We start from the raw sequence: 27,001 nt of genomic DNA, 5'->3' as shown, positions 1-27,001 counted from the left end.
AACATGTCATAAAACAAACTTTATTCCACATTACTATTTATGTATCATTATCACATACATATATCTGGATAATCTTGTGACCCATAAAATAACAATGAGAATTGCAATATTTGAGTTTGTATGATGATAATGACTTGTGTTCAATGCAGAAGCAGCATGCTTGTGTAAATTTGCACTTTTTCTCCTGCAAAACACCGTTCAGGTATGAACTTACCCTCAAGTTTCAAAATAGTGTGAAAATGAAGCACATTTTTTCTTAGCACCACAAACACTGCAGAATAAATGCATTGCTGATAATATGACTTTAAAGGAACATTATTTTCAACAGGCACATATTTCAAAACAATACTGTCTACACAAAAGGAAGAATATGTATTGCACATCTTAAAAACATTAAAACAGAAAAAACAATTACCATGTTTGCAGTTGCACCTTAATAATTATTACACTTGGTGAAACAGTCCTGAAAACCTAAGATATAGCAAGATGGCTTGAAGATGTGTACTGGAAAACTGGAAACTAGCTGTGCAGACCCTGTTCATCCAGAAACCTGACAATTACCACAGGACCCAGTCTCGACATTCGTTAATCAGGAAGACATCTGAGGAGATGCTACATCCACATTCACAAGGCTCCTTTGTATTCAAGGCAAATGCCACTCTTTGCAGTATGTTATGTAGAAGTCAATCCTGCACATCTTAGTCTTGTTGTATGAAGTTACTACAAGCCTATGTATGAGAGTTCCCTTAGAACTTTGTTGCAAGTCTATATTAAAGTATGAAAGTTAAGATCATCTTAGTGCCGTGCCTACTTTGTGAATGTGGCCCAGTTCAGCTCTTGTAAACCAGTAGTGTATAGTAATAGGTCTGATTTTCATGGATTTGGCTAGCATAATGATCCTCAATCACATATACACAATTCCAAAGTTTACTGATTTTTTCTAATCATCACACAGTTAAAATCCTGTGACAGCATGATAATTAGATGATAGATTCATTGAAAATTGTTATCAATATATACACCAGCTTCATGTTAAAAAGAGATTTTGTATAGTAGTAGACTGTAAAACCAAAGTATAAAAGAGTAAACAATTCACTACACTTAAAACAGTCTGAAGTCAAAATAGATTGTTCTGAATATGGAAAATATGGAACGTTTTCAGCGTCCAAACTGGAAGTCTAGCTCCTTAAAATAACCCTAAAATATTGCTCACTGTATTGGTAGAATTGAGACAGCATAGGTGGAAAGTCAACAAAGGGAGAACTGTGAATAGAATGGAAGCCATGTCGTTTAATATTAGTTTTGGCAATAATGTTTTGGCAAATTACACTGCACCAATGTAAGTTGTAACAGGATATAAAACTTCAATGTTGACATCACTGACATGATGCAAAAAGACCATTTGTGTTTAATATCATGATTAACAGTATGACTAGTATAACATGTATTTAAAGTGTGACTTCCTGAGGCCTGACAGGCTGTCATAACATGAAATCCATGTTGACGGTGGTTCCCTCTCGGACGTGGACAACATGCTTCTGCTGGTTCTGGGTGCCCCATGCTCCAGCTGACACAGCGTACGCTCCTGGCTCTACCAAGATGTGGACATCTTCTGTCCGTTGAAGCTGACAAAAAGCAAATGAGTTAACTTTAACACTGCTTTCATTACTATCAAAAAATTGAAATGTTTCTCTGGCTTTGGCGTGTCACTTACATTTATGCGCGTAACATTTTTTATTGCCATTGAAAAAAAATAGTTTTGACTTGGCCACGTCCTGATCATCCCATTTGTCCACTATAAGAATGAGTGTCTGTAAGAACTGACTATGACTGAATCTACTACTCATAACATTCTAAACTTCCCAAGCTGTATTTCTGAGAGAACAAAATAAAAACGTGTTCCTCTCGCATCACTTTTTGTACAAAATATTTTTAAAAAAAAGTTTTTCTGCCCTCATCACTTTTGAAAAAAATGTGCCTGAGAAACATTTAATATTTTTCATGCAGCGTTACAGGTACCAAGGGTATCTCTGCTTAATAGCTGAGAGAGTTGTAACACTGGTTTGAACAGTATTTCTACTATGTGACTGTGTGTTAGATAACACTGGGAAGAAGGCCAGATGTAACAAAGGACTGAGGCACTGACCATACTGGTGGATCCCATGGACATTTGAATGGTCAGGGATTTATGGGATGCGAATTCCTGCATCCTATACACGTAAATATTAACAATGGATGCAACAATATTTATTAGCACCTTCACAAGGACACAGAAAAAGTCCAAATACTTTTTGTAAAAATTTCGATCAAAGTAACAATAAGTTATCACCCAGTCTGCTACTAGTCGGGTTATAGTATCATTTGCAATTTATTTGCTCTCACAATGTGGTTATCACGTTACACTTGCACAATAATAGCAACTGCAAGACAACTATATCATATCATTGCACTGATAATATTATTTCAAGAGCCTGGGACCCAATTTTGTAGCCCAGGGGCTCCTTTCACAAAGCAACCTTAACTAAGGTTAACCTTAACTCCCGTTCTTTAACACTGCACTATGGTTACCTAAGTCTAAGGGAAATTCCTTATTTAAATCCTCGATCATATGGTTCTGAGTGCTCAACAGAGAGAACTCTACACAGCAACTTTCAGTGCCTTAGATGACTGGGCTATCCATTCCTACTAATAATTTGACAGAAACCTTCAGTGATGCAGGTTTCAAACGATTCATTAAAACTAATCAAATCGTTAATGCCACTATTATTTCTATGGGTTCTTCATTTCTAATGCCACAATCAGCAGTACAACAGTTGTATGATGGCTGCAGGTGAATAATCAAGTCTCCAGTGTGATTATCACTGAAGAGATATTCCACATCTACACATATCAACGACCTGCGACTGACAAGTGCCATGCGCATCATCACAAAATATCCTGCAGCACATTACAGGATAGCCTCGCTTTCTCTTTTTAACAATTTGGGATGAATGACTTATTTATCTGGAACATTACTGGCCCACATTTGGGTTTTTAATAACATGAAAATAATAATAATGTATTTATAATGTGCCTAAAATCCACCATAGAGATGCTCAGTGGCGCAGTGACTACATTAACATTAACGTAAACTTCATGAAAGGAAGACATGTAAGATGTTAATCAACAGTGAGTGAGTGAGTGAGTGAGTTTAGTTTTACGCCGCACTCAGCAATATTCCAGCTATATGGCGGCGGTCTGTAAATAATCGAGTCTGGACCAGACAATCCAGTGATCAACAACATGAGCATCGATCTGCACAATTGGGAACCGATGACGTGTCAACCAAGTCAGCAAGTCTGACCACCCGATCCCGTTAGTCGCCTCTTACGACAAGCATAGTCGCCTTTTATGGCCAGCATGGGTTGCTGAAGGCCTATTCTACCCCAGGACCTTCACGGGTCATCAATAGATGAGACATAATCAGTGTTATTATGATATTATTATGGCATCTAACTTCAAATAATCTTTCATTAAAATCATTGCTGTACAAATATGTATCATGTTAGTAGTGAAATTCCTGTAAGTATGGCATAGTGACGTTTGTGCACCAGTTCATCCCAGTGACCTACTGGGTTTGTCTTGTGTGTTGCAGCGTACGCTGGGGCGTGGAATCTGTTGCAGTGGATGTTGTCTGAAGCACTCCGTTGAGATTCACCAATGCTGTTGTAGTAACGCTGTAACAAAATACAAGCAGCCTCAATAAGAACAAGAGTCATAAGAAGATGACACCCCGGTCCTCACATATTTGAAAGGACAAATGATATGATAGTTACTTAATGTTAAAATTGTTTCCATGGCAACTGAATAAAATAGAAATGACAAAAATCAGCAAGTAGCTAAAAAGCATCACTTTAGGTACATCTAACAATTTTTGTGAAAAAGAATATTGAACAGTTCTTGAGTTATGTTCCGGAAACAAAAAAATTGTAGACAGACAGGGGCCTGGTTCACAGAACTCTCATAAGCCTAAGATCTCGTAACTTTTCTCATAGCATATGTACCTGGTATACTGTAACATAAGAGGTGAAAATGCTACGAGGAAAGTTAAGAGATCTTATGCTTGCGAGAGTTTTGTGAAATGGGATCCAGACCCATATTTCCCCCTACATTAGATCCCTGGGAATATAGTCAAATCCTGCTCTTGTCATTATTTGTTTGATTGACATTGAAACCTACACGTATTGTCATTAAAACAAATTTACAAATGGAATAATTAGGCCACAGCAGTGTTTTCAATATAAACTAGGTTCCCTGTCAATCTGAGACCAATAAACATATTCAGGATGAGGTCTAGTAGAGCACTTTCTTTTAACCTTCTTTACAGTGTTAAAATAGCAGTAAATTGATACAATAGTTTGGTCACTGAATTTCTATGTTTGAGCTCACCTTGCAGTTCTTTGTTGTCACTGACATATAGTGCAGTATACTGGCCAATGCATCATCTAGCGATGTGTGTACATGAGGATCCTGTGAGACACAAGAGTGAGCGAGTTTAGTTTTATGCAACTTTTAGCAATATTCCAGCAATATAATGGCGGGAACACCAGAAATGGGCTTCTTTACACTATACCCATGTGGGAATCAAACCTGGGTTATCGGTGTGACAAGCTAACATGTTAACCACAAGACTACCCACTGCCCCGTGAGGCACAAGAAGGTGACCAGCGAGTTGTAGGGCACACTGAACACTATTTACTTATTAGGGCTAGTGGTGTTAATTGATTTCATCGATAACTGATTGGTAGAAAATAGTAATCAAAGTATATATATCATAATATTTATGGTCTGTGTCTTTTCAGTTTGGCCAGTTCACAAGTGAACAAAAAAAACCCAAACTAATCTCAGCTTTGAAGCCTTAGCATGTCGACAAGATGATTTTCCTAAAAACAAGCGACAGCTGTTGCTAGTCAACACTTGTGTTTAACATTTTACTCCAACAAATGTTGCTAGCTGTGTTGAAAATTTCTTGGAAATATTAATACCTCTTGTGTTGAAAATGCTCAATGTAAACAATAACTGCCTCATTTAACTGGCTGATATTAAGGTTTAAGGAAACATGCTGATGGCTGACTGTGGTTGTGCTAAAAAGTTCAGTGAAAACAGTTGCTTGTTGTGCTGGCTGTCCGATAGTTCATGTCGTACTTGTGGTTGTTTGCAAAACACAATATAACAAAACAAGTGCTGTGACTAGTGTGAGAATGTGTATTTATTTTGCTTTTACAAACATGTTTGGCTGAAGTTAATCAGTGATTGATCATGTTGATAATCAAATAACCTGGGCATGTCACCTCTATGTGGGAGGAATGATCAAAGTAATGCAAGTCTTGGATCAGTATTGTACTGACAAACCTTGGATTCCGACCTAGGATGACGGGAGGTCAGGAAACACCACTCTCAGAACAACCACGGCACACATAGTGACAACATTCACATGATGACTTTAATGAGACGTGTACTTCTTTGTCAATATGACTCAAGGTCTTCAGGCTATATGTTCTGATAAATCTCTACTAGGACCTTGGATGCATGCTATGGCATATAGGAATAATTTCATTACCTCCCTTTGCTGGCTTTCTATCCAATCTAGGAAGTTGAGCATACCAATCACAAGGCTTATATCTCACTTGTGTTTCTTTCATAAACAGTGCTGGTGGTGGTGTCATCTTGCTTCAACATAGAAAACTTGACTCCCGTTCTAGTAAAAGAGCAAACCTTTATCACTCCAGCTGCAATTTCAGCTCATTTATCTGACTGGCCATTGTGAGAGGGCAAAGCCAGAAAAGGGAGGTACAAATATTATCGAGCTGAGCTTTTGCAGAATATTTTCCCTTAAAATATAAACATTGTTTAACAAACCATCATTAAAATATTGACACAGTTCACTAATTGGTATGAGTGATACGTGCCGAGGAAGGGACAGCCAGGTGTGCAAAAAAGCATGGAGATAGCACAGCACAGGTTAATGCATAAGTAACTTTCTTGGCACTTGTGCACGTGCTTCTCGACCACCTGGCTGTGCCTTTCTCTCCACTCCTAACTCGTAATAAACAGTGAACTGTATCAATACTTTAATGATAGTTTTTTTGAACAACTTTTTTTTTTATTTGGACAAAAATTCTGCAAAAACGTCACAGAGTGGGTATTATGTTTTGATTATGATCAGCGTTTTATTGAGTATGTTACACTTATTTGTTTTTGAGTTACATTGCAATTCATTGGTCTGCTTTTGAGCCAAACAGACTATCATGTATCACAAAATGAATGCGAGTACCAGTGTCTTGCCTAAAATGCATCACGAAATTAATTCGAGGTCAGGAATCTGTGTTGATGCTAAAATGTGACATCCTGAATCTTTAAAGTTCCTTTTCTTTTCACACTTGTTATTTACCATTTAACCTGAAGTGAATCTTGTTAAGCAATGAATGGAAGTGAGCTGCTGGTGTTGTCATTATGCTGCATGTTTAATCCCACAATTGCTTACTAATACATGTCTAAATAGTAATAACAACATTCATAAACATAATCCAAAAGGTCAACACTGCTGCTACATATTAGTGATCTGATGATGAATAAATTCAAAGGACAGCAATTAGTGTCATGGAAAATATTGTTTGTGAATTAAGTTTGAGAGATGTCTAAATTGTTGTTATATTCTGTATTGCTATGATAAATACTAACCTGAAGATAATAAAGATGACATGGGTTCTAAATATTCTGAATTGGTCAGACTGAAATGCATCATTATAATAATGCATGAAGAGTACAAACGCATTTTTCATAGTAATAAAATGCTCGCATTAATTTCATGTTTTACAGTATTTATAACAATAATAAAAACATGTGCCATGTGCTGGGTGTTACATAATAGGCCTCCGCCACTTCCGGAAAATATGCAAATGACTGCATAGTTATCACAGTGTTTCTCTTGATAAATTAGGTTTATTTTTTCATTCATGCAAGATGCAATGGCAACAGGGGTGATACTAGTTTCAAAATGTCCCAGAACTTATTGCAAAGCTGAATATGTTGATATTTTTACCAGTAGTACATTCAAATGAAATGAATCACTATTTCATATGCCATGAACTGTTACATGAACTGTACATTAATTTGCATATGTACACAGCCCACTCACGGCGTGGTGTTTCTGCTTTCCTGATGCTTTCACGTGCCGCCAAAAAGTCCCAGTATACATGCACCTAGGATAAGTTTTAAATATTCTGTCAGACAAAATATCTATCGACTGATCAAGCTAATGTTAAACAGAAATAATCAAGAAACCTGTTTATACACGACTGTCAATTAACCACCATGCTTGGGGATTTTGCAGGACCCTTCAATTACCCCACTCCGTGTTCGCACTCAATGGAATTGGTGATTGAATTAATTTGGGTGAAGCATTCAGTTAGTACTGCGGAGCGCACAGTCTCGTGAACAACAGACAATAAACTGTCTCGTGTACACGTTACGTCTCAGACTGATAAGTGGCATCAGGATTGGGACACTTGTCAAGCATGTGTCTACACTGAAACCCAGTTCTAGTTTCCTCACCTGTACAGGGTTGTGGCCATACTGCTTGTGTGAGGGCCAATCCACCTTCCTTGCCCTGGTTCTTTCGAGTACTTCCTGCCCTACCCGTGACGCTCGCTCTAATGTGTTCTCAGCCCACATGTCTCCCAAACATGGCTGAAAAATAAAAGAAAGTTGTAGGTACTACACTGAAACATTATGTTAATAGTAGATAGTATTAGTAGACTGTAAAGGATGAGCATACATACAAATAATCCATTCCAACATATATGCACTAATAAATGCTATTGAAAATGTAGCTAAAATAAAACACTAGTAATTTTTCAAGAGAGTGCACTCAAATGATGCCTTAATATTACCATTACCATTACCATTACCAAACCCTGCAAATAGAGACTCTTAATATATAGGAAGGGAGCACATGCTGCTAGCACCCTTTGTGTATTCATACAGACTTCCAGAGTATAATGTTAATAATTCTGCTGGAAGAAATTTCCTTATGTTGGTTTAAAAAAAGTAAACAAGCCACTGATGTCAGGCTGTTGATTTACGTACAAAATCACCTCTAAAAGGTGTGTCTGGCATGTAAAACCGGAAATACTGATTTGCCATGATACCCTGAATGCTGCAATACAACGATTTCCGAGTATACATTGCCAAGTGCCATTCTGGGTGATGAGTGGTAGTTAGTGCAACCACTCACTGCTGATCCTACCCCGATCAGTACATCAAACATTTGAACTAAAAAACAACAGGTAAAAGTTCCTCTCGATCTGCAATCCCAAATATTATTTATAAAATTATATATATTATGGGTATACATGGGAATGGTTAAAGGGGCACTGATGCAGAGCGAATAATGTTTCTCACAAACGATCTAAGTGAGTTTAATTTTACGCCGCACTCAGCAGAATTCCAGCTACATGGCGGCTGTTTGTAAATAATCAAGTCTGGACCAGACAATCCAGTGATCAACAACATGAGCATCGATCTGCGCAATTGGGAACCGATGACTTATGTCAACCAAGTCAGCAAGTCTGACCACCCGATCCCGTTAGTCGCCTCTTACGACAAGCTTAGTCGCCTTTTATGGCAAGCATGGCTTGCTGAAGGCCTATTCTACCCCGGGACCTTCACGGGTCTCTAATATTATGAAACCAAGCAGCAATTTGGTCAGCACTCACTCCCTCGACCATGACGGACAAAGGGACTGGGCTCCTGTCCACATTAGCAGAATTTCTTCACCCTAAAACATCGGATGACCATTTGTTTCACATAAGTCAGAAAGATTGCAAAGCTTTATATTTAGATAGTTTTGAGGGTTGGTCCAGCTGTCATAGCAAACATCATACGTAAATTTTGGTAGCTACGACCCTGGTTTATTATCTATGATAATAAACAACACACAGTTGATTTATCTGAATTCGTAAATAATAACAATGACTTTGCCATTGGTAGAGAAATCTGAAAATGTTCTTAGGTTTCAAAAAACTGATTATACCCATTTACCCAAGAACACAGCAAACACCTATGTGCATTTTTTATGTAACAACGAAGTTCCGTTGGTATCCTCAAAACAGTTTTGGCCCAAAGGTGTTTTCAGGCTGCATGCGACACAGAGATTACATCTTCCTTGCTGTAACTCGCGTTACAGTTAATGAATTTATAACAGGTATAAATAGTGATAACACCACTAAAATTACTTGACATAGGTTCCCATTTGGCATTTCTCCTGTCTGGAGTAAATACTCAACATTATAAATTAAGGTCTGTAGTGGCAAATGTATTGCATGTTATGTAATATGTACATGCAAGTGATGCCAGAGGGTTTATCAGCTGAGTTACAAAAAGAAACATCGATCACAGGATTAACCGATAACACACTGATTGATTAATTACTTCCACAGTGGATTTGTCAAAAAGGCAATGTTTATGAGTGTAGATTTTAGGTAATCTATACTGAATGCACCCTGTCGTAAAGTATGAGTGTAAAACCAACATCCTTCCTACAAAGAATTAACCGCCATTGCCTTGACTGATTGATTGATGTTCATTATTGGCTAACTAATGGCGGACATCATACAGTTCGTTGCCAGGTGTGCCAGGTGGATGACCTGTGAGTTTATGTATACACCAGTGTGAAAAATTCTCAAACGGTGTGTCACCTTTTCGCATGTTAGACTGTTGAAAGACACAAGACATAGAGCAGGATTATTTAGCAGCTGCAGATGAATGGAATATTGTTCTTTTATAAGGATTTTGATGGATACATTCCTGAACCAGGTAATAGCATGACATTGTTGCTATAACTTTCGTCTGTCTTAAATTTAATATTTGCATTTTGTTTTAATTTACTTCTTGTAACATTCAGCCAGAGACCATATTATATGGTCTCTGATTCAGCATAATGTATATTACAAAAAACATGAACTAGGTCGCGAATAGGGTGTGTGTGAAATATGATTCACGTTGGCAATCTATACGATGTTTAGATATTAAAATCATGTGAGAAATTCACTGTAAGTATAAGCAGACAGTGTGGGTTTTTTAATTAACTTTCACAATGCATACAAATGTGACATGGAACTAAATATAAAGACATACACTGACTTCGTTATTTTTCAGTCCTAACGTTGTTTTTTTTCCATATCACTGGCAGATGAGTAAACTTCAAGGTGTTTGATTTGTTTTCATAATAACGACTTCATCTTTGTTGATCAGTCTACACATAAACTATGAATTGCGCATATGGGAGGCGCAGCAGAGATCACAAACCAGTCACAAATTCTGGGATATCATCCGGGTACTCACGGGAGAAAAACAATAGCAAAAGAAACCACCAGTCCACGGAAATTGTTCCGCATCTGTGCCCCTTTAATAAAACCTAACGCAACACTTATTAGACTGGACTCACACAAACAATTTAACGTCCAAAAATTAAGAACAGTATATAGGCTTTTTTCAATTAATGTTAGCTCTGTAATTCTACGGAAGAAAGAAAATGGGGGAACGGAGGGAACTTGTTTCAAACAACTATAACTGACAAAGTCGTATCTGAGATGCTTGAAGTTGAAATCGAATCAAATTTGCCGCGGCTGCCAAACTCCCAAAGTTTCCATAACTTATTTCAGTCATAACATGCTTACCGACCAAATGAAACAAAATGAAAGATATATGTAATTATCCCAAAGAGTGGAAAAACATCAATAACCTTGAAAGACATTTTAGAAAAGCGATTTTGTCCTGGTTTCGTTGTCAACTCTTCTTCTGACTTCCCAACTTCGTCAACGGTTTGGAACTTGTTTACCTCCCTTCTTTCAAGGGAGGTAATTATCACAAACTATGTATTGGCCAGCCACACATAAGAACACATGTTTTAAAAAAACAGGTTCAGTTGATCAAAAAGGAACACGAAATAAAACTCAGTTTTCTTGATTTTTTATTTTATTAACACAACCAGAAAAGAACACAGTACAGATATAGAAAGTTGATACATGGTTTGTAAGTACGCTTCAATATCTGGAGGCATCTTCATTTCTCAATGCGTAGGAAATACCGTTTCAAGTATAGCTTTGAACTCCGCGTGACGGAGGCATGCTCTAACTGCACACAACATAATGCACACGGGACTTCAGTTCTGCCCTACAATGAAGCACACGTACGTAGCATCAACATTGCACCTCTGTTCTCCCAGCAGAAAATAGGTGGAATTGGTCAGGTGACAATAACCTTCTAGAGCCTCAAAGCGGCTATCCGAGGTAATAATGAACTATATATGCTATGAACATGTTGCCTGTGTTGACTAATTAAATAAATTACATTCAACATGCAAGAAAGGAAAAACCGTACATTCAAGACCGCAGGAGACAACAGCTCCATACTGAATAAGAGGAACTGGATTGAATGTCAATCTCTTTATGCAGTAGCGGGTGTGATATTTTCCAGTATTTGAAAACATTGGATGGGCACTGGAATCATTGGTTCCAAACGACTCTAGATTCGTTAAATGTACGGTAAGACAGTGACCTTGAAGCAGGGAGCCTGTTGTAGAGCATCCCTGCTTAAACTGAATTCTGACGGCGTGACGGCTTACTTTGAAAATAACGCCCACATACATGGATATAAATAATTTCGTCGTGCCAGAAGGACTCCCACTGCTCAGGTTTATATGTATGTATATAGATTACACTGGAGAGTGAGTCATCGTACTATGTATGACAAAAATACCCGCAGTGGAATAAAGGTGGCGAGTAATCAAACAAGACAATTCATATTTACACCTGGACGAAGGATTGGAATTACAACACGATGAGTAGGTGCCGTGAAGGCTTCTCAAGTCGTAGATGTACTGGTCAGAATCTTATAAACGTTCGTCGGATGGTCTGTAAATAATCGAACCTGGGCCAATCCAGTGATGAAACAACATTCAGTGTAATTTACAGTCGTGGGTAGGATACAGTCTTATACACCTGCTAGCTGCACTTGTCGTGGTAGGGAAGCTTGAAGATCCGGGTTAGAATTGATCTTCAGTAACCCACAAAAGGCGACTAGCGCTTGTCGTAAAAGGCGACTAACGAGATCGGGTGGTCAGGGTCGCTGACTTTGCTCACATAAGTTATCGATTCCCAAATCCGTAGATCGATGCTCATGATGTTGATCACTGGATTATCATGTCCGGGCTCGATAACTTACAGACCGCCGCCGAAACATTGCCGAACAAAGCAACCATCCATCCATCTTCAATGTAATTCACTGCAGTGAAGGTACCAGCTGGACTTGTCTCAACAAAGTTGAGGACCGTCCTCAGTGTATGTCTACTAGGGCAGTCTATGGAAACTGCTCAGTCTCAGTCAATAGTGGAGTGTAACCCAAAGAACTGAGACTAAGTCTACTTAGACTGGCTAGTAGGGGTGATGACGATTGTTATGGAGGCGCATTACAATGTGAATGTCCGTACTCACTGTCCCCACCTCCGAACGCGCGCCATAAATTATGACCGGTACCAGAATCCTAAGACTGAGATTTTCGATCCGGCATCTCACTAATCATGCTTCCTCGTCTGGCAGAACTCGGGCTCGTGGATTAAGCCAAAGATCCGCACAAGGCTGGACTTTCATCCTACAAGCTGTCATGTCGGCAACCATGGTCATTATGTATCACACGTAAAAACAGCCTAGCATCGTCTGTCGTGACTAAAATGTTCCCGACTCCATCATCAACGGCAGGAATAAATGTGTAATAATAAATTCACTGACAGCGCGTAATCAGCAACAAATGGCGTGAGGACACTCAAGGACACATGCACCAAATGGGACATTTTTGATTAAATGTTATTTTTTGTATACTTACCTGGTTGAAAGCCAACATTTGCCCTAGCCCTCTCCGATGCGCTCCATCTCTCTACTTATACCACAGAGAAGAGAGACGACCCCGTACGCAGCTGGGTCGCGACCCCCACAGGTCACGTGACCCCTTGACACGTCATTCCCTGGCGGCGACAGAGGCCACCCACCTGAGAGGGGAGGAGGGAGGAAAATCGCTATTTGTTGGCTTTCAACAAGGTAAGTATAAAAAATAACATTTAATAAAAAAATGTCCAATTTTCTTACATACTTATCATAGTTGAAAACCAACAATTGCGCAGGATTCCACAGTAGGAGGAGGGCTAGAGGGGGTTAAGACCCAGATCGTCTCTCAATCTGTAGTAGTGTAAGTGGTTCTGATGAGGGAGACTGAAAGTCGGAAGGAAGAGCGACCCGTTCCTTTCACCCCTGTATGTGACCCCATCTGTGGTGAGGATCCCGCATAAGGAGGAACCATTTAGGAGGGAACTAAAAGTCCAACCGAAAGGATAACAGAGAACGAGGAAAGATTCGAACGTTTATAAACAAAGAATCTCAGATTGCCCTGCACCACTAGGAGACCTATGTAGGTCTTACTGTGTTTCGTCAGTGACCCCGAAGTTCTCTGCTGTGTAAAGACCTGGGGTCCTAACCAGGACACTCCCACCAATCTTCATGCGATAGTTCCCTCAAATAGTGGTCGACAAAGACTGACCTTGACCTCCAGAAACACCCGCCGAGGATGTTTGTCACAGCAATATTGCTGTAGTATGCCAAGGTAGCCGATGCCGCCCTGATTGTATGTGGGTTGGCTTTCGTAGGCTTCTATCGCCGCTGAGCGGAGGTAAACACCCAGTGCCCTTTTGTCAATTTCCCTTTTGCTCCTTTGGGAATGAAGAGGAAAAAACCTGCGTCGACCCCGTCTCAGGGTGCGGGTGCAGTCCGTGTATATGCGCAGCAGCCTGACCGGACACAATGCATTCTCACTGGGGTCCACCAGTGGAGTCAAAGAGGCGATGTGGAAAGTGCGGTCGAGTTCATCCGCCTCTTGATTTTTACACACAAAAGTGGGATCGAGCCCTAGAATAGCCAATCCACCATCCGCCAGTTCGAACCTGAAGAGGTCCGCATGAAGTGCATGAATCTCGCTGATCCTAGCGGCTGAAGCCATAGCTACCAGAAAGGCAGTCTTGACCATCATCCTAAGGATGGGGGCTTGCTGGGGACTCATAAAAGTCCGACTTAAGGTGGTTAAGGACTAGGCTCAGGTCCCACTCGGGGGCCCTGGGTTTGCATCTGCCATGTGCCTGCCTGAAGCTCTTAATGAGCTCCTTGAGTACCGACACATCCAACCCTGGGGACCGTTTCCTGATGACGGACACGATGCCTGCCAGGTTGATGTTGATGGAAGAGGTCTCTTGCGGTACGTAGATGGACCAGATAGTCCGCTACCTGGGGAAGGGAAGCAGTGTCAGCACAAAACCCCTGACCCTCGCACAAGGAAGCAAACGCTTCCCACTGGAAATCATACAGTTTCATAGTTGTCACCCCCTGCGAGCCTGCTATGGCAGAAGCGATCCAGTTGGCGTCCACAAAGAGATTGAGTGACGAGGTTAGAGGACGGAGGGGGACACCCCTGAACACATTCTCATCTTGGTTCCACCATTTGAGCAAGTGGAGAAGATGATCCGGGAGTCCTATGGGGTGGGTACAGATGTGATGGTTCAGGATGATCTGAAGAGGTCGGAGGACGAGTCGCCTCCTGACCGTTAAGTCTTGTGCGGATGTCAGAAGACCCAGTAGCTTCTGCCACTGATGGAAGGACAGAGGTCCGTTCAGAGCTTGGGTCCACAGACACTTTAGTCTCGTCATTCGCTCGTGTGGCACGAAGGCTCTGAACCCTGCTGTGTCTAGGATGGCCCCGAGAAACTGTAGAGATTTTGTAGGCACTAGGTCCGACTTGTCCAAGTTTACAAGCCCTCCTAACCGCCAGAGGAGAAGAATAACAAAGGCCCGTTGTGCTTCCAGAACAGCTGGCGAATGGTCGTGATCAAACCCATCGTCCAGATACATGTTTGTGAAGGAAGTGGACAATTTGTTGAGTTACTCGCATGAACAGCCGTGGGGTGGAGGAAATCCCGAACGGAAGAACCTTCCACTGAAAGTCTGGACCTCTCATGATGAAACAGAGGTACCTGCGATCGGATGTGTGTATAGATCGGAATGTGCAGGTACACATCCTGAAGGTCGAGGGATATCATGCAGTCCGAGGGCTCCAGCGATTGCATGGCTGATCCAAATGTCAAGAGTCGAAAATGTGGTGGCTGTACGAGGAAGGAGGAGCTGAACTCCTTCAAATCGTGAATCAGAGTAATAGCCGGGAGTCAGATTCTCGAGAGGGAGTTCCTCCACTGAGAGTTTCCACCTGTTCGGATCGGGAAGCTGTTCGACTAGTTGGCAGGTGAGAGGTGGAGGGGAGGAGACAGGGATGTGGAAGCCCGACTCCAGAATCTGACATTCAAACTTGTCTAAAGTCCGAGCTGACCCCAGGTTGGTACATATTTCGAGAGGCGACCAACTACAGGCCCTATGGAATGATCTACTATCGAAGGGGGGAGGACAGGAGGGACCCACCAGTCAATTGTGCTCCGGGATTCGGGCAGGTTTGCCTCCGCGCTTGGGCCCACCAAGTTTCTTCCCGGGAGTGGAGGAAGGGGTGGAACCCCTGTGGCCTTCCTTCCCTTCCCCTTCCCAAAGGACACTTGGCCTGTCCATTTTTGGGGAGTAGACTGGGGGGTTCGGTTGGATCACTCCAGTGGCTGCGAACGACATCTCCCTCTGGTCGAGGCGAGTCTGTTAGTCAACTCCTGTTGCTGAAACTCATGCCTCGAACGAAGGGCCTTCAGAATCTCTCCTGCAAAGAGAGTTCCCGCGGAGGGGGAGGCTTGGTGGAGAGAATCCCTGATCTCTGCCGGGAGATTCGTTCTTCCCAAGAACCCCTCATGTCGGAGATTAGTGATGCCTGCCGAAATACGTTCTGCAGACAGGCAGATTTGGGCTATGCTTCAGGCCACGGAACTGAATGCACGGTATAGAGGCTCTGCACCATCTTCCATGCCTGCTTCCCCGGCAAAAGGCCTGACTGGCATGGGCTAAGTAATTGGCCGAACCTAAGATAGACCGAGCCTCCTTGTCAGGGTGTGATAAGTGTGCATCGGAAACCTTATGAGGTACCTGCCAGGTACCTTATGATGCCCTGGTCCAACGTGGCGGGGTCTAGTGGTAGTGGGGAGTTAGTCAAGGGGATGTTGCTACATTGTCTTTCCTCTGTAATGGAGGAAGGAGACGACCAGGTCCTGCGGCGGCCATCTCCGATTGAAAGTCACTTCCCGCCTCCTGAAGGAGACGATGGGGTGGGAGGGCCTTCTGAGGGGAACGGAGGGAATCCTCGCCAAAAAAGGAAGCTACCCTAGCCTTCTTAGTGGAGGGTGGGTGGTCCTAAAGTTCCACCAGAGGTACCCCTGAAAATTCCGCCACAGGCGCCCTCCCGTAGGTGGAGGGGTAGCGTCCTCAGCCTCCGGAAGGATGCGAATGAGGGGAGGGTTATACATATCCACCTCATCTGGAGGGTTAGGCTGTCTGATTCGGGAAACCAACCATACCATCCTCCAGGGTGAATGGGAAGAGTCCCGTAGAGGGGAGAGGGACCTTGGCTTAGGGTTCGGAGGACCCAGCTGTTACTCTAGAAGGCTCGAGACGTCTTCACTGAGTTGAGTACCTTAGTGGTCAGAGAAACTTCATTCAACCTACTCCTTTTTGGATTCCGGGTCAGATAGATCCTTACATTCCGAACAACGGGAATTAGCCGCACACGTTGGTTTGCACCCCTTGCAGACCGCATGAGGGTTTTCCCGCATCTCCCACAGTAGGGGTGTAGACCCGATCCATAATAGGCTGAGTTGCGGACATCCGTGGTGCAACTACCCGTGCGAGTACGGACCCTTAATACCCCGAAGGATTCGTCCACACACAAGGAAATAAACCCGCAGGGTTCAGTACCCGAACGTTCGGTTCACGGAGGGCTCGTTGCACGGAGGGTTCGGTGCACGGAGGGTTTGCTCACACCAGCCCGTGCAATCCGGGACGGTAGCTACCTGTCGAACAGGTGAAAAAGTGGGTCACAGCTACCTGAGACTAATGAAGGTTAATTAGTCAATAATACAAAGTCGTAACACCAATCCTAGTAAACCTACCTAAAGTAGGGGGTAACAGCCACGTGCTGGAACCCCAAAAGAGGACAAAACCCTTATTAATAAGCAGATAGAGAGCGAATTTTACAGGCTGAGACAAAATGGCCTGTCGCCACCAATCTCTAAAAAAGGAATGACGTGTCAAGGGGTCACGTGACCTGTGGGGGTCGCGACCCAGCTGCATACGGGGCCGTCTCTCTTCTCTGTGGTATAAGTAGAAAGATGGAGCGCATCCGAGAGCGCAAGGGCAAATGTTGGCTTTCAACTATGATAAGTATGTAAAAAAATGGAATTATCAACGAGGCTTTGGTTTTACTGACAGCGTCAACGTGGTCGACTGGAGGAGCACTGCCGATAGGATTTTACCATATATAATTAACGTAAAAAGCCTCAGGCTGAGATCGTATACTGTCCAGATTATCTCTTCAACACGTAATGAAACGACATAACAGGCCCTGATTTGTCTTGGCATTGTATTACCAATTACCAAACTCCAAAATAAATTCCATAACCAAACCCAAAAATAAATACTATTACCAAACCCAAAAATAAATTCTGTCACGACGTGAACCGACATCCTGAGGAATATACAACATTCATATACAATTGGACGACAGTACGGTAGCCCAGTGGTTAAAGCTACGCTTAAAAGGCGAGTTCTATTCTCCCACACGGATACAATATTTGAAGCGAGTTTCTGGCGTTTCTCATCCGATCCTGCTAAAAGCGGTGGAAAAACAATTTCTGTCAGTAGAAAATGACCTCATAGTATATTCACTCATGAGCAAAGATTTACCCGAGTATGTGGTTAGATATATCTAGAGCTGTCGTTAATGTGGTGGTATATGCTCCTGTGCGTCTGTATCAGCTGAAGATAAGGTTCGCTGGACGCGGAGAGTATTTGGATGGGTGACCGTGTTTGGCAGTTTGACGCTTGACACTTTCTTGGACTTCACTCCTGCCCCCACGACGAAGCACATGCATTATATGCAGTACTGTAAGGAAGCGAGCTGTTCAAAGTTGTCTAGGTCAACCCTGCAGGAACTTGGGCACATGGTATAACAAAAAAGGTGGTGAGAAGTTGAACCTTGAGCGTCTCACAGGAGACAGGATGTATTCTCCACAGGGTGTGTTCTGTACTCGTTGACCAAGGGTAATATGTCAGCTCTTTGATAAATGCACACTATAAATGGATTGTTAATATTGTACACCACGCAAATACGGTACATGCCTACTTATTGTGTCAGGTGCATCTATAGAGCTGTAGAGGATGCGCAAGCCAAATACTTTGCAAAACTTAAGTTTAAGTATTGAGGGCTTGCCCAACCTTTTTAGTAAACAATCATTTGTAAGCCCTTTTTTTGTACTTGAGCTACGCCCCTGGGTACAGTTCTTCCCTCTTGCCGTGCTAAGTGATTCCCTGATTAGCATGGATTATCATTGTCATAATTATCACCCTTCACGAAAGACATCACAATTACCAGCTCAGTCGTACAAGAGTCGTACCAGAGAGTTACGGCGACATGAAACAAGACATATAGCGCATGACACATATTGTTATATACTCTACCTCATACAATAGCATCTGAAATATATGACTGAATATTTACGAACATTTTATGCCGCTTTAAGCAATATTCCAGCGATATCATGGTGGGGAACACTAGAAATGGGCTTCACACATTGTGCCCATGTGTAGAATCAAACCCGGCTTATCGGCGTTGCGGGCGAACGTTTTAACTACTATGCTACCACACCATCCGAGCGAAACAGGTGACCATGAAAACGAAGGAAATCACCACAAACTGGAAAGATGGAATGATTGAACCTGATATACGCTGGGGTACTATGTCCCTATAGATCTTGTTTCATGGATGGGATGGCACAATGGTTAAACTGTTCGCTCGTCACACCCCGGTTGGACCCCCAACATGGTTGCAATATGTGCAGTCAATGTTTATGCATGAGATTACACTTATTGATGGAATATTGCTAAACAGGGATTGAGCCGACTGGATGTAAAGACTTTGCAGTCAAGACAATACACAACCGTTACACTTAAAAGAACCCACGAATCCATTGAGAAATGACCAGATGGTGGCCGCATGAATACATGCAAACATTTAAATTAGTTGTAGGTACAGCATCGTGCTGTAAACATGGACAAAGTACTGTGACTATGTGTCCCAGTCCACCCAGCTGTGAATTGATATCTCGTAAGGATGGCAAAGCCACTTTAACTCGGTACGCCTAATGACTGCAAGAGATGAGTGATCCCCAGGGTGAGTGAGTTGAGTTTTACGCCACACTCAGCAATATTCTAGCTTTATGGCGGCGGTCTGTAAACATTAGAGACTGGACCAGAAAATCCAGTGATCAACAACACGAGCATCGATCTGCGCAAATGGGAACCGATGACATGTGTCAACCTTGTCAGCGAGCCTGACCACCCGATCCCTTTAGTCGCCTCTTGCGACAAGCATAGTCGCCTTGTATGGCAAGCATGGGATGCTGCGGGACATTTCTACCTCAGACCTTCACGAGTCTGTTCCCCAGGGAGTTGAGACTGAAAATACGACGTGCCGTTCAGTATGACATCTAGTGATGGAGGAGAAAAACAAAGCTCCTTTAGGCAGCTGATCTGGATATCGGCGCTATACAAATGTTAGTACAGTAATAATTTTATTATAGATAATGAAAACATCAGTGGGATAAAAAATGAACAAATATCAACTAGAATATTGTCAAATGAAGGAAAACAGAAATCTGAAGACGGTGAATGGGCGACAAATAACAGTCAGGGTACACGAGGTTTATTAAAAAAGACCTATTTCATCCAAATTAGCGATGTCACGTTTCGATTAGTTAAATATAATTGCGAAATGAGAGTTGTAAATCATGTCCGATGTCCTGGAGAAAAACTGCGATCAGAACAATGTGCATTTGGTAAGGGAAGATAATAATTCACGTTGTCATGCATAGAGCTGAGCAAACCCATTAATCAGAGTTAACGCGGAACTGTGCTTTGTCGAAGATGATCTATTGCTTCTGTCGTACTTGGGCGGATATGAATTTCCTTTTGGAATTATTTTTACCATCTCCGTTTGTGGCATAAGATTATCTTCATGAGGTGAATTACAGATTCTACGATCTTTTGAGAGTCAAGCTAAATGTTCTTGCGACTGTTTTGGTTTGAAGCTGGGGAAGAAAAAAGTTCACAATTTCTTGTCTGAAAAAACTTGAACACATGAGCAGTCATTCCAAAAGGAACTGTATGTGAGTGAGTGAGGTATTAGTCCTTCGGAGCTTGTATTTAAGCATATCATAGCAGTTGACACAGGAAGGGGTATGCTACGAATGCGGGCTGGAAACTAAACTCGAACCTTTGACGTGTAGGGCAAAGTTCTTTAACCACGAGGCTACCAAGACACCCCTTACTTGCCCAGGGTGTGAATTCTCATCATTATTATTTAATAATTATAATAATCAATATTTCATAAATCCATGAAATACGGAGAGTCGCCTCAGCTGTCCCCTCTTTCTAAGAAAGATTTCATTAGTAATGCGAGGCATAGACAGAAATATATCGTTGACTAAGATTCATAAACTAACGCGCACATATGACTTAAAGTAAAGTCACTCCAGGCATGTTCTTTCTCTTTTCATCAGATATGGCCGTTGCTCATATCTTTGTGAGGAATCGAACCCGGGCATTCAGTGTGGCGAACGAAGTCTTTAACCACTGCAGTACTCCACCGCCCTTCATTTGTAATATAACTGACGTTTAGCGCCTTGCTCAACGGCTCCGTTCCTTGAAGCGATCGTAACTCCTATACATAAACTTACGACAGTCATAGGGCTACGAGGAACAAGGTCACTAAGCCGATCGTAACTCCTATACATAAACTTACGACAGTCATAGGGCTACGAGGAACAAGGTCACTAAGACGATCGTAACTCCTATACATAAACTTACGACAGTCATAGGGCTACGAGGAACAAGGTCACTAAGCCGATCGTAACTCCTATACATAAACTTACGACAGTCATAGGGCTACGAGGAACAAGGTCACTAAGACGATCGTAACTCCTATACATAAACTTACGACAGTCATAGGGCTACGAGGAACGAGGTCACTAAGACGATCGTAACTCCTATACATAAACTTACGACAGTCATAGGACTACGAGGAACAAGGTCACTAAGACGATCGTAACTCCTATACATAAACTTACGACAGTCATAGGGCTACGAGGAACGAGGTCACTAAGCCGATCGTAACTCCTATACATAAACTTACGACAGTCATAGGGCTACGAGGAACGAGGCCAGTAAGACGATCGTAACTCCTATACATAAACTTACGACAGTCATAGGGCTACGAGGAACGAGGCCACTAAGACGATCGTAACTCCTATACATAAACTTACGACAGTCATAGGGCTACGAGGAACAAGGTCACTAAGACGATCGTAACTCCTATACATAAACTTACGACAGTCATAGGGCTACGAGGAACGAGGCCACTAAGACGATCGTAACTCCTATACATAAACTTACGACAGTCATAGGGCTACGAGGAACAAGGTCACTAAGACGATCGTAACTCCTATACATAAACTTACGACAGTCATAGGGCTACGAGGAACAAGGTCACTAAGCCGATCGTAACTCCTATACATAAACTTACGACAGTCATAGGGCTACGAGGAACAAGGTCACTAAGACGATCGTAACTCCTATACATAAACTTACGACAGTCATAGGGCTACGAGGAACGAGGCCACTAAGACGATCGTAACTCCTATACATAAACTTACGACAGTCATAGGGCTACGAGGAACAAGGTCACTAAGACGATCGTAACTCCTATACATAAACTTACGACAGTCATAGGGCTACGAGGAACAAGGTCACTAAGCCGATCGTAACTCCTATACATAAACTTACGACAGTCATAGGGCTACGAGGAACAAGGTCACTAAGACGATCGTAACTCCTATACATAAACTTACGACAGTCATAGGGCTATGAGGAACGAGGTCACTAAAGAGGTCGTAATTTTAAGCCCATGCTTTAACGTACAATTAGAGGAACAATCGTTCCCACTAATCGGGCCCAACGTGAGCCTATGATAAATACCTGAGTTACAACAGGTCGTACCGTTACCAATTTCTTGGTCGGGATCCTATCACAGAATCTATCATAATTTTTATGCTGGAATATGAAATTTCCCCCCAAAAAACTTGATTTAAAATTTCATTTGAAATTGTGTCAGATCAACGGATACAGTGTACGTTGTTGGTGTACTCTAACTGAATAAACACTCAGTCTTCACATGCTGTTGAAAGATCATTATTCAAAGTGGTACAGCCCCTATACACGTTTATGCTATTGAATGAGTGTGTGACTTTTTTTCTGTGGCGTGGATATTGGGATTTATACACACACTATAACATGCATCAGTAAATATTAATAGCAGATTCGTGTTCTTGGACCTAATGAATGTTGACGTTGGTTAGACGCAGGCCGATAACGTCATTGCCCGTTCTCGCCTGTAATGAATTGCAAACAAAGTGAAATAAGGCTTATAGCGGTTCTTGTCAGCCTTTAGTGGACTGTCTGGCATAGGTACATACCACTCTTGCAATTGTATTTACACAGTGACAGGATTGTAAATATACAGTTTGTTAAAGTCTAACGCCATATTTAGATGCCACCTGGCTTCCTATTTACAAACCTACATGTTCCTACAAACCTACATGCTTTAAACCTCGGAGCACTGCAGGTGGTTTTGTCGTTTTAGGCACAGCAGGTGGACACCAGTGGTTGTGGTTTCGAAACCTGGATCCGTCCGGTTATGTTTCTAGGTATTTCAGGACCAGACCTATTCTTTTGTGTTCGACCAATATTCAAGGATCGGTACAATTCGTTGTGGATATTTTTAGCAATATTCTATCTCCTGATGTCCACATGTCCAGACTCAAAAGGTACACTCAAGCATGTTCTGATCAAGGTTACAACAAGCCAAGGTTACAACATGCCTTGGCTCGGACAGCTTGTTCCAGTATTTGTTCAGGTGGACACTTTCCGTGCCTCTGTATGCGTTTGTGCCATCAGTGGAGCATGACACACTCACCAAGAACGTAAACCTTCTAAACCCCCAGCATCAAGTGAGTGAGTGAGTTAATATTTATCGTCACATCGGCAATATTGCAGTCATATCGTGACGAGAAGAAGTAACGACACTGTAGATCAAGAATATAAGAAACTAAAACCCTGTTGACGAAGAACAGTAAAACCACTAGTATATATCAGAGATATCCATTTAAGACTAGCATTTAAATCTAAAACATTTTAACTACAGAGGATAATAAAATATAAAAATGGGCTATAGACTGCTAACAGCTCAAGGCAGATCACCACACTAGGGACCAAGGGGGACGTACATTACTTTTGCTACCTGCATGTACCCTAGCTGGATTTCCAACCTTATCTCAGTCGTTAGCTAATTTAGGCACATCTAGCCATACATTTAAAAGGATACATATACTACGATTAAAATAGCGGAGAGTTTGAATTTACTTTAAATGTTTGTGGACTTACGTACCCTCTCCTCCAGCATCAACCCGAGAATAATCAAACATTGTCAAGGAATTCCGCTCGTGCGCATACACAACTAGCCTTGAAGTAGCCAGTGGCTACAGCTGTTGCTGGTCACACCAAAGGTTCTATTTACAGTTTATAGCAATTATTCTAACCTGTGGGGCCGCAATAATGTGCATTCACACTATTTAGTCACATCCTATGTCCAATTAATCATTGAGCTTCGAACAGTTCGGAGGAGGAACCGGGCACTTTGTTGAACGTGTTCTTGTTATTTCCCAAGGCGTATGTGTTTTACACGCTTCAGATCCCACGCTCTGTCAGTGTCATGTTACAAGGCGACCTCATCCGTCAGGTGTGTACATACAAAGTTCCATTTGCGTCTGATTCACTCTAGCATGGGGATGGATCCCAGTCATAATTACGGCTAATCAGAGACCATGTACCGATGCATGATCTCTGTTTTAATGCAGGTTTCACGCACAGGCGATCGATGCATAGGGTATATGTCCTTATACTACCATAAGAACAAGGTAATTCACCCGCCATATTGGATACTTCGATAAACTTCGATTCTCTCTAATTTCTCGCTTGACATGGATCAACATTGATATAATCCGTGACGTAAATATTCCTTTTGCTCTACAACTATGGCTCACCTTCATAAACACTTTTACTTTGCCTTATTACGCCGTTTCGACCGCTTATTGACCGGTGTCGCATCTCTGTAAGACAGAAGTTTCCCTTATGAGAAGAGATTGTCCAGTGCCAGCCTGTCCTAAAACAACTACATTTTGACCTTTTCTTATCAATTCACATGTAAGTGTCTGTTCAGCGTTTAAAGAATACATTTCCAAGAATATGACATCGATAAGTACCTATGTGCGTTGTGATCGTAATCTGGACCAATCAGAGATTTCGGTTGCATTCGGTGCGGAGTCCCCGATCGTGTAACGTAAACTTCCGTCTTACAGAAATGCGATACCGGTCTATAACCGGTCAAACCGGCGTAATAAGCCAAAATAAAAGGTTTTTATGAAGGTGAGCCATAGTTGTAGAGCAAAAGGAATATTTACGTCACGGATTATATCAATGTTTATCCATGTCAAGCGAGAAATTAGCGAGAATCGAAGTTTATCGAAGTATCCCATATAGCGGGTGAATTACCTTGTTCTTATGGTAGTATAGGGGCATACCCTATGCATCGATCGCCTGTGGTTTCACTTGGTAAAAAAAGAATACATGGAATGAATGCGGTATATTGAATGTCCCTGTAACAGTATTTCAGATGACGAGTCATCTTCGTGTTTGAGTAAGGCCGCATTCCAGTCTATTTATAGAGGCACAACGAAAGTGATTTCAAAGGCAGAAATAAAATGAAGACGGATCTGGAATTCACCGGTATGAATTAATTTCAGCGATCTGATATCATTCAGTAGAATAAACGATTAAAAACTATGCATCCAATGAAACAACCGCCTTTGTTACTTACACTACTCAAAAGTAAAACGTAGTGGAGAACAGCCCTAGGGTCATTGCCTTGAAGCGGTCGTAACAAAAATCGTAACTATGTGATATAGCGTAGACCTACGACCATCGTAGTGCTACGACAGGCTTTGTGAAAAAGGACATAGATTTTCGAAGTTCTCTTAGAGCTAACATAGTCGTAAGTTAACGTTAAAGTATGGCACTTACGACTATCTTAGCCCTAAGCGAACTCCGAAAATCTAGGCCTTGCTCCGTGGTCCGTCAAAACGACGTGAGCTTATTTCCCGAAATAACGAGACATTACTTCCCGTTGTGTCCTTTTCCTTAGGGATCTGTTCAAGTTAATTATGAAATGACTGAAATAAACGACCCGAGTCATTAAATTATCAAATCCTTCTCCTTACCCTTCATTACTAGCGGAAACAGAACACAGCCGACATACGCTGACTTCACCATTTAAATGAAATCAAACGATTTCTATCTCCACTCCATCATCCCACTGGACCTTAATGAAGTCGTAATGAAACGTAAAGATCATTCGTGACAATAAGCATTGTCAGCTGTCAACGTCTTGAAAAGCTGTTCTAATGGAAGATAATCCCTTGTTTCAGGCAGTGATTCCTACGTGTGTGTGTGAGTGGAGTCAAACAGCTCATCTCAAACATCAGCAGCGTCCATTAAATCACAAATGAAATGAACCAAAGCTATTATCCTCACGACTTACCAAATTGGACACCCATATTATTGGTTTGAACTGCGGGTTAATCCACTTTGGAGTCCTGTTATGCCATACACCAACAACGACGTGCAACCTGTTTCTATCGTCTATGGTCTGCAGAGGGGTACGGAAAAAGAGTACGGTCGGTCATGGAGACAGACGTGACGGACTGATTACATAGAGTGAAAAAGTGTGACACACAACAATCACGTGCAATAAGCCACGTGATGGCCCTAGGGATTGCACGAGCACTGGCAAGGTATCACATACATTGTTAAAGATGAAAACGCATCGAAACTGCAAGCTGAAAGAAGAACCGAGCAAACCACGTCTAAGAAAGTAACCATATCAAGGGCAGGCGTGATACGTGACAATTCATTGCAGTAGATGTGGGCCCGGTTTCCCAAGACGATCGTAGCGCTAGGGTGATCGTAACTCCCAAACTTTAGTATAAACGTAAGACAATCGTAGCGCTAGGGTGATCGTAACTCCCAAACTTTAGTATAAACTTAAGACAATCGTAGCGCTAGGGTCGCTTGAAGGAACGAGCCACATGCCCTCATGTCTTTGCGAAGATTACTGTTTAATTCGATAGTTATTAAGATCATAATTTGTGTCTGTATTAAAAAAGCGCAGTCTATATTGCATCATCTATTGAATTATGTAAGAACTTTGGGGCTGAATTATCTGCCCTTGGTTGGAGACTGACATGTAGACTGCCATAGTCAAAATGACCCAATATGGATTTCGTCATATTTATAGGTGTAAGAAAATGATCACATGTCCGTTCTAGACCAATCAAATTACGAGAAACAACGTCCGTTCGGTCCTGTTTTATTTGAGGGAACTTTCACAACATAAAATCACTGAAATGAAGACGAATTATCTCGGGAGGTAAACAGGAAGGAAAGTAACTATTTTTACCAATCAGTTAATTTGATCAAATTGATTTGATTAATTGCCTCCCAATACAATAAGATCAACAACTGCGTCTAACTACGTTTTGGTACGTCCTTGCTGTCTC

General features: G+C 41.9%; 1 protein-coding gene across 4 annotated transcripts; it reads right to left on the bottom strand.

Annotated features, from left to right (window-relative positions):
- Positions 1–26,181, bottom strand: LOC137286386 (A-kinase-interacting protein 1-like). Of its 4 annotated transcripts, none has more exons than XM_067818223.1 (5): positions 25,984–26,181; positions 7,594–7,728; positions 4,429–4,509; positions 3,612–3,716; positions 1–1,625 (listed from the first exon to the last, which is right to left on the bottom strand). In XM_067818223.1, exons 2-5 carry the CDS (start codon positions 7,711–7,713, stop codon positions 1,482–1,484), a joined length of 450 nt encoding a protein of 149 aa, XP_067674324.1. In that variant the 5' UTR covers positions 7,714–7,728; positions 25,984–26,181; the 3' UTR covers positions 1–1,481. The 4 variants fall into 4 exon arrangements, with proteins under 4 accessions (XP_067674324.1, XP_067674322.1, XP_067674320.1 ...); XM_067818221.1 differs by lacking the exon at positions 25,984–26,181 and adding an exon at positions 24,431–24,496; XM_067818219.1 differs by lacking the exon at positions 25,984–26,181 and adding an exon at positions 12,922–12,994.
- Between the last annotated feature and the right edge of the window lie 820 nt (positions 26,182–27,001).

Source organism: Haliotis asinina, chromosome 6 (genome assembly GCF_037392515.1).
Source record: "Haliotis asinina isolate JCU_RB_2024 chromosome 6, JCU_Hal_asi_v2, whole genome shotgun sequence".
Lineage (NCBI taxonomy): Eukaryota > Metazoa > Mollusca > Gastropoda > Lepetellida > Haliotidae > Haliotis > Haliotis asinina.
Note: the sequence above shows the minus strand (reverse complement) of the source record. Positions and strands in the feature narration are given on the sequence as shown.

Bases quoted from the DNA above. Each gene is read 5' to 3' on its own strand.
- LOC137286386 (XM_067818219.1), bottom strand. The intron at 4,510-7,593 runs GTGAGGAAACTA...TGTGTCTCACAG, and splicing joins ATGGCCACAACCCTGTACAG to GATCCTCATGTACACACATC. The intron at 3,717-4,428 runs GTGAGCTCAAAC...ATTTTGTTACAG, and splicing joins TGACAACAAAGAACTGCAAG to CGTTACTACAACAGCATTGG.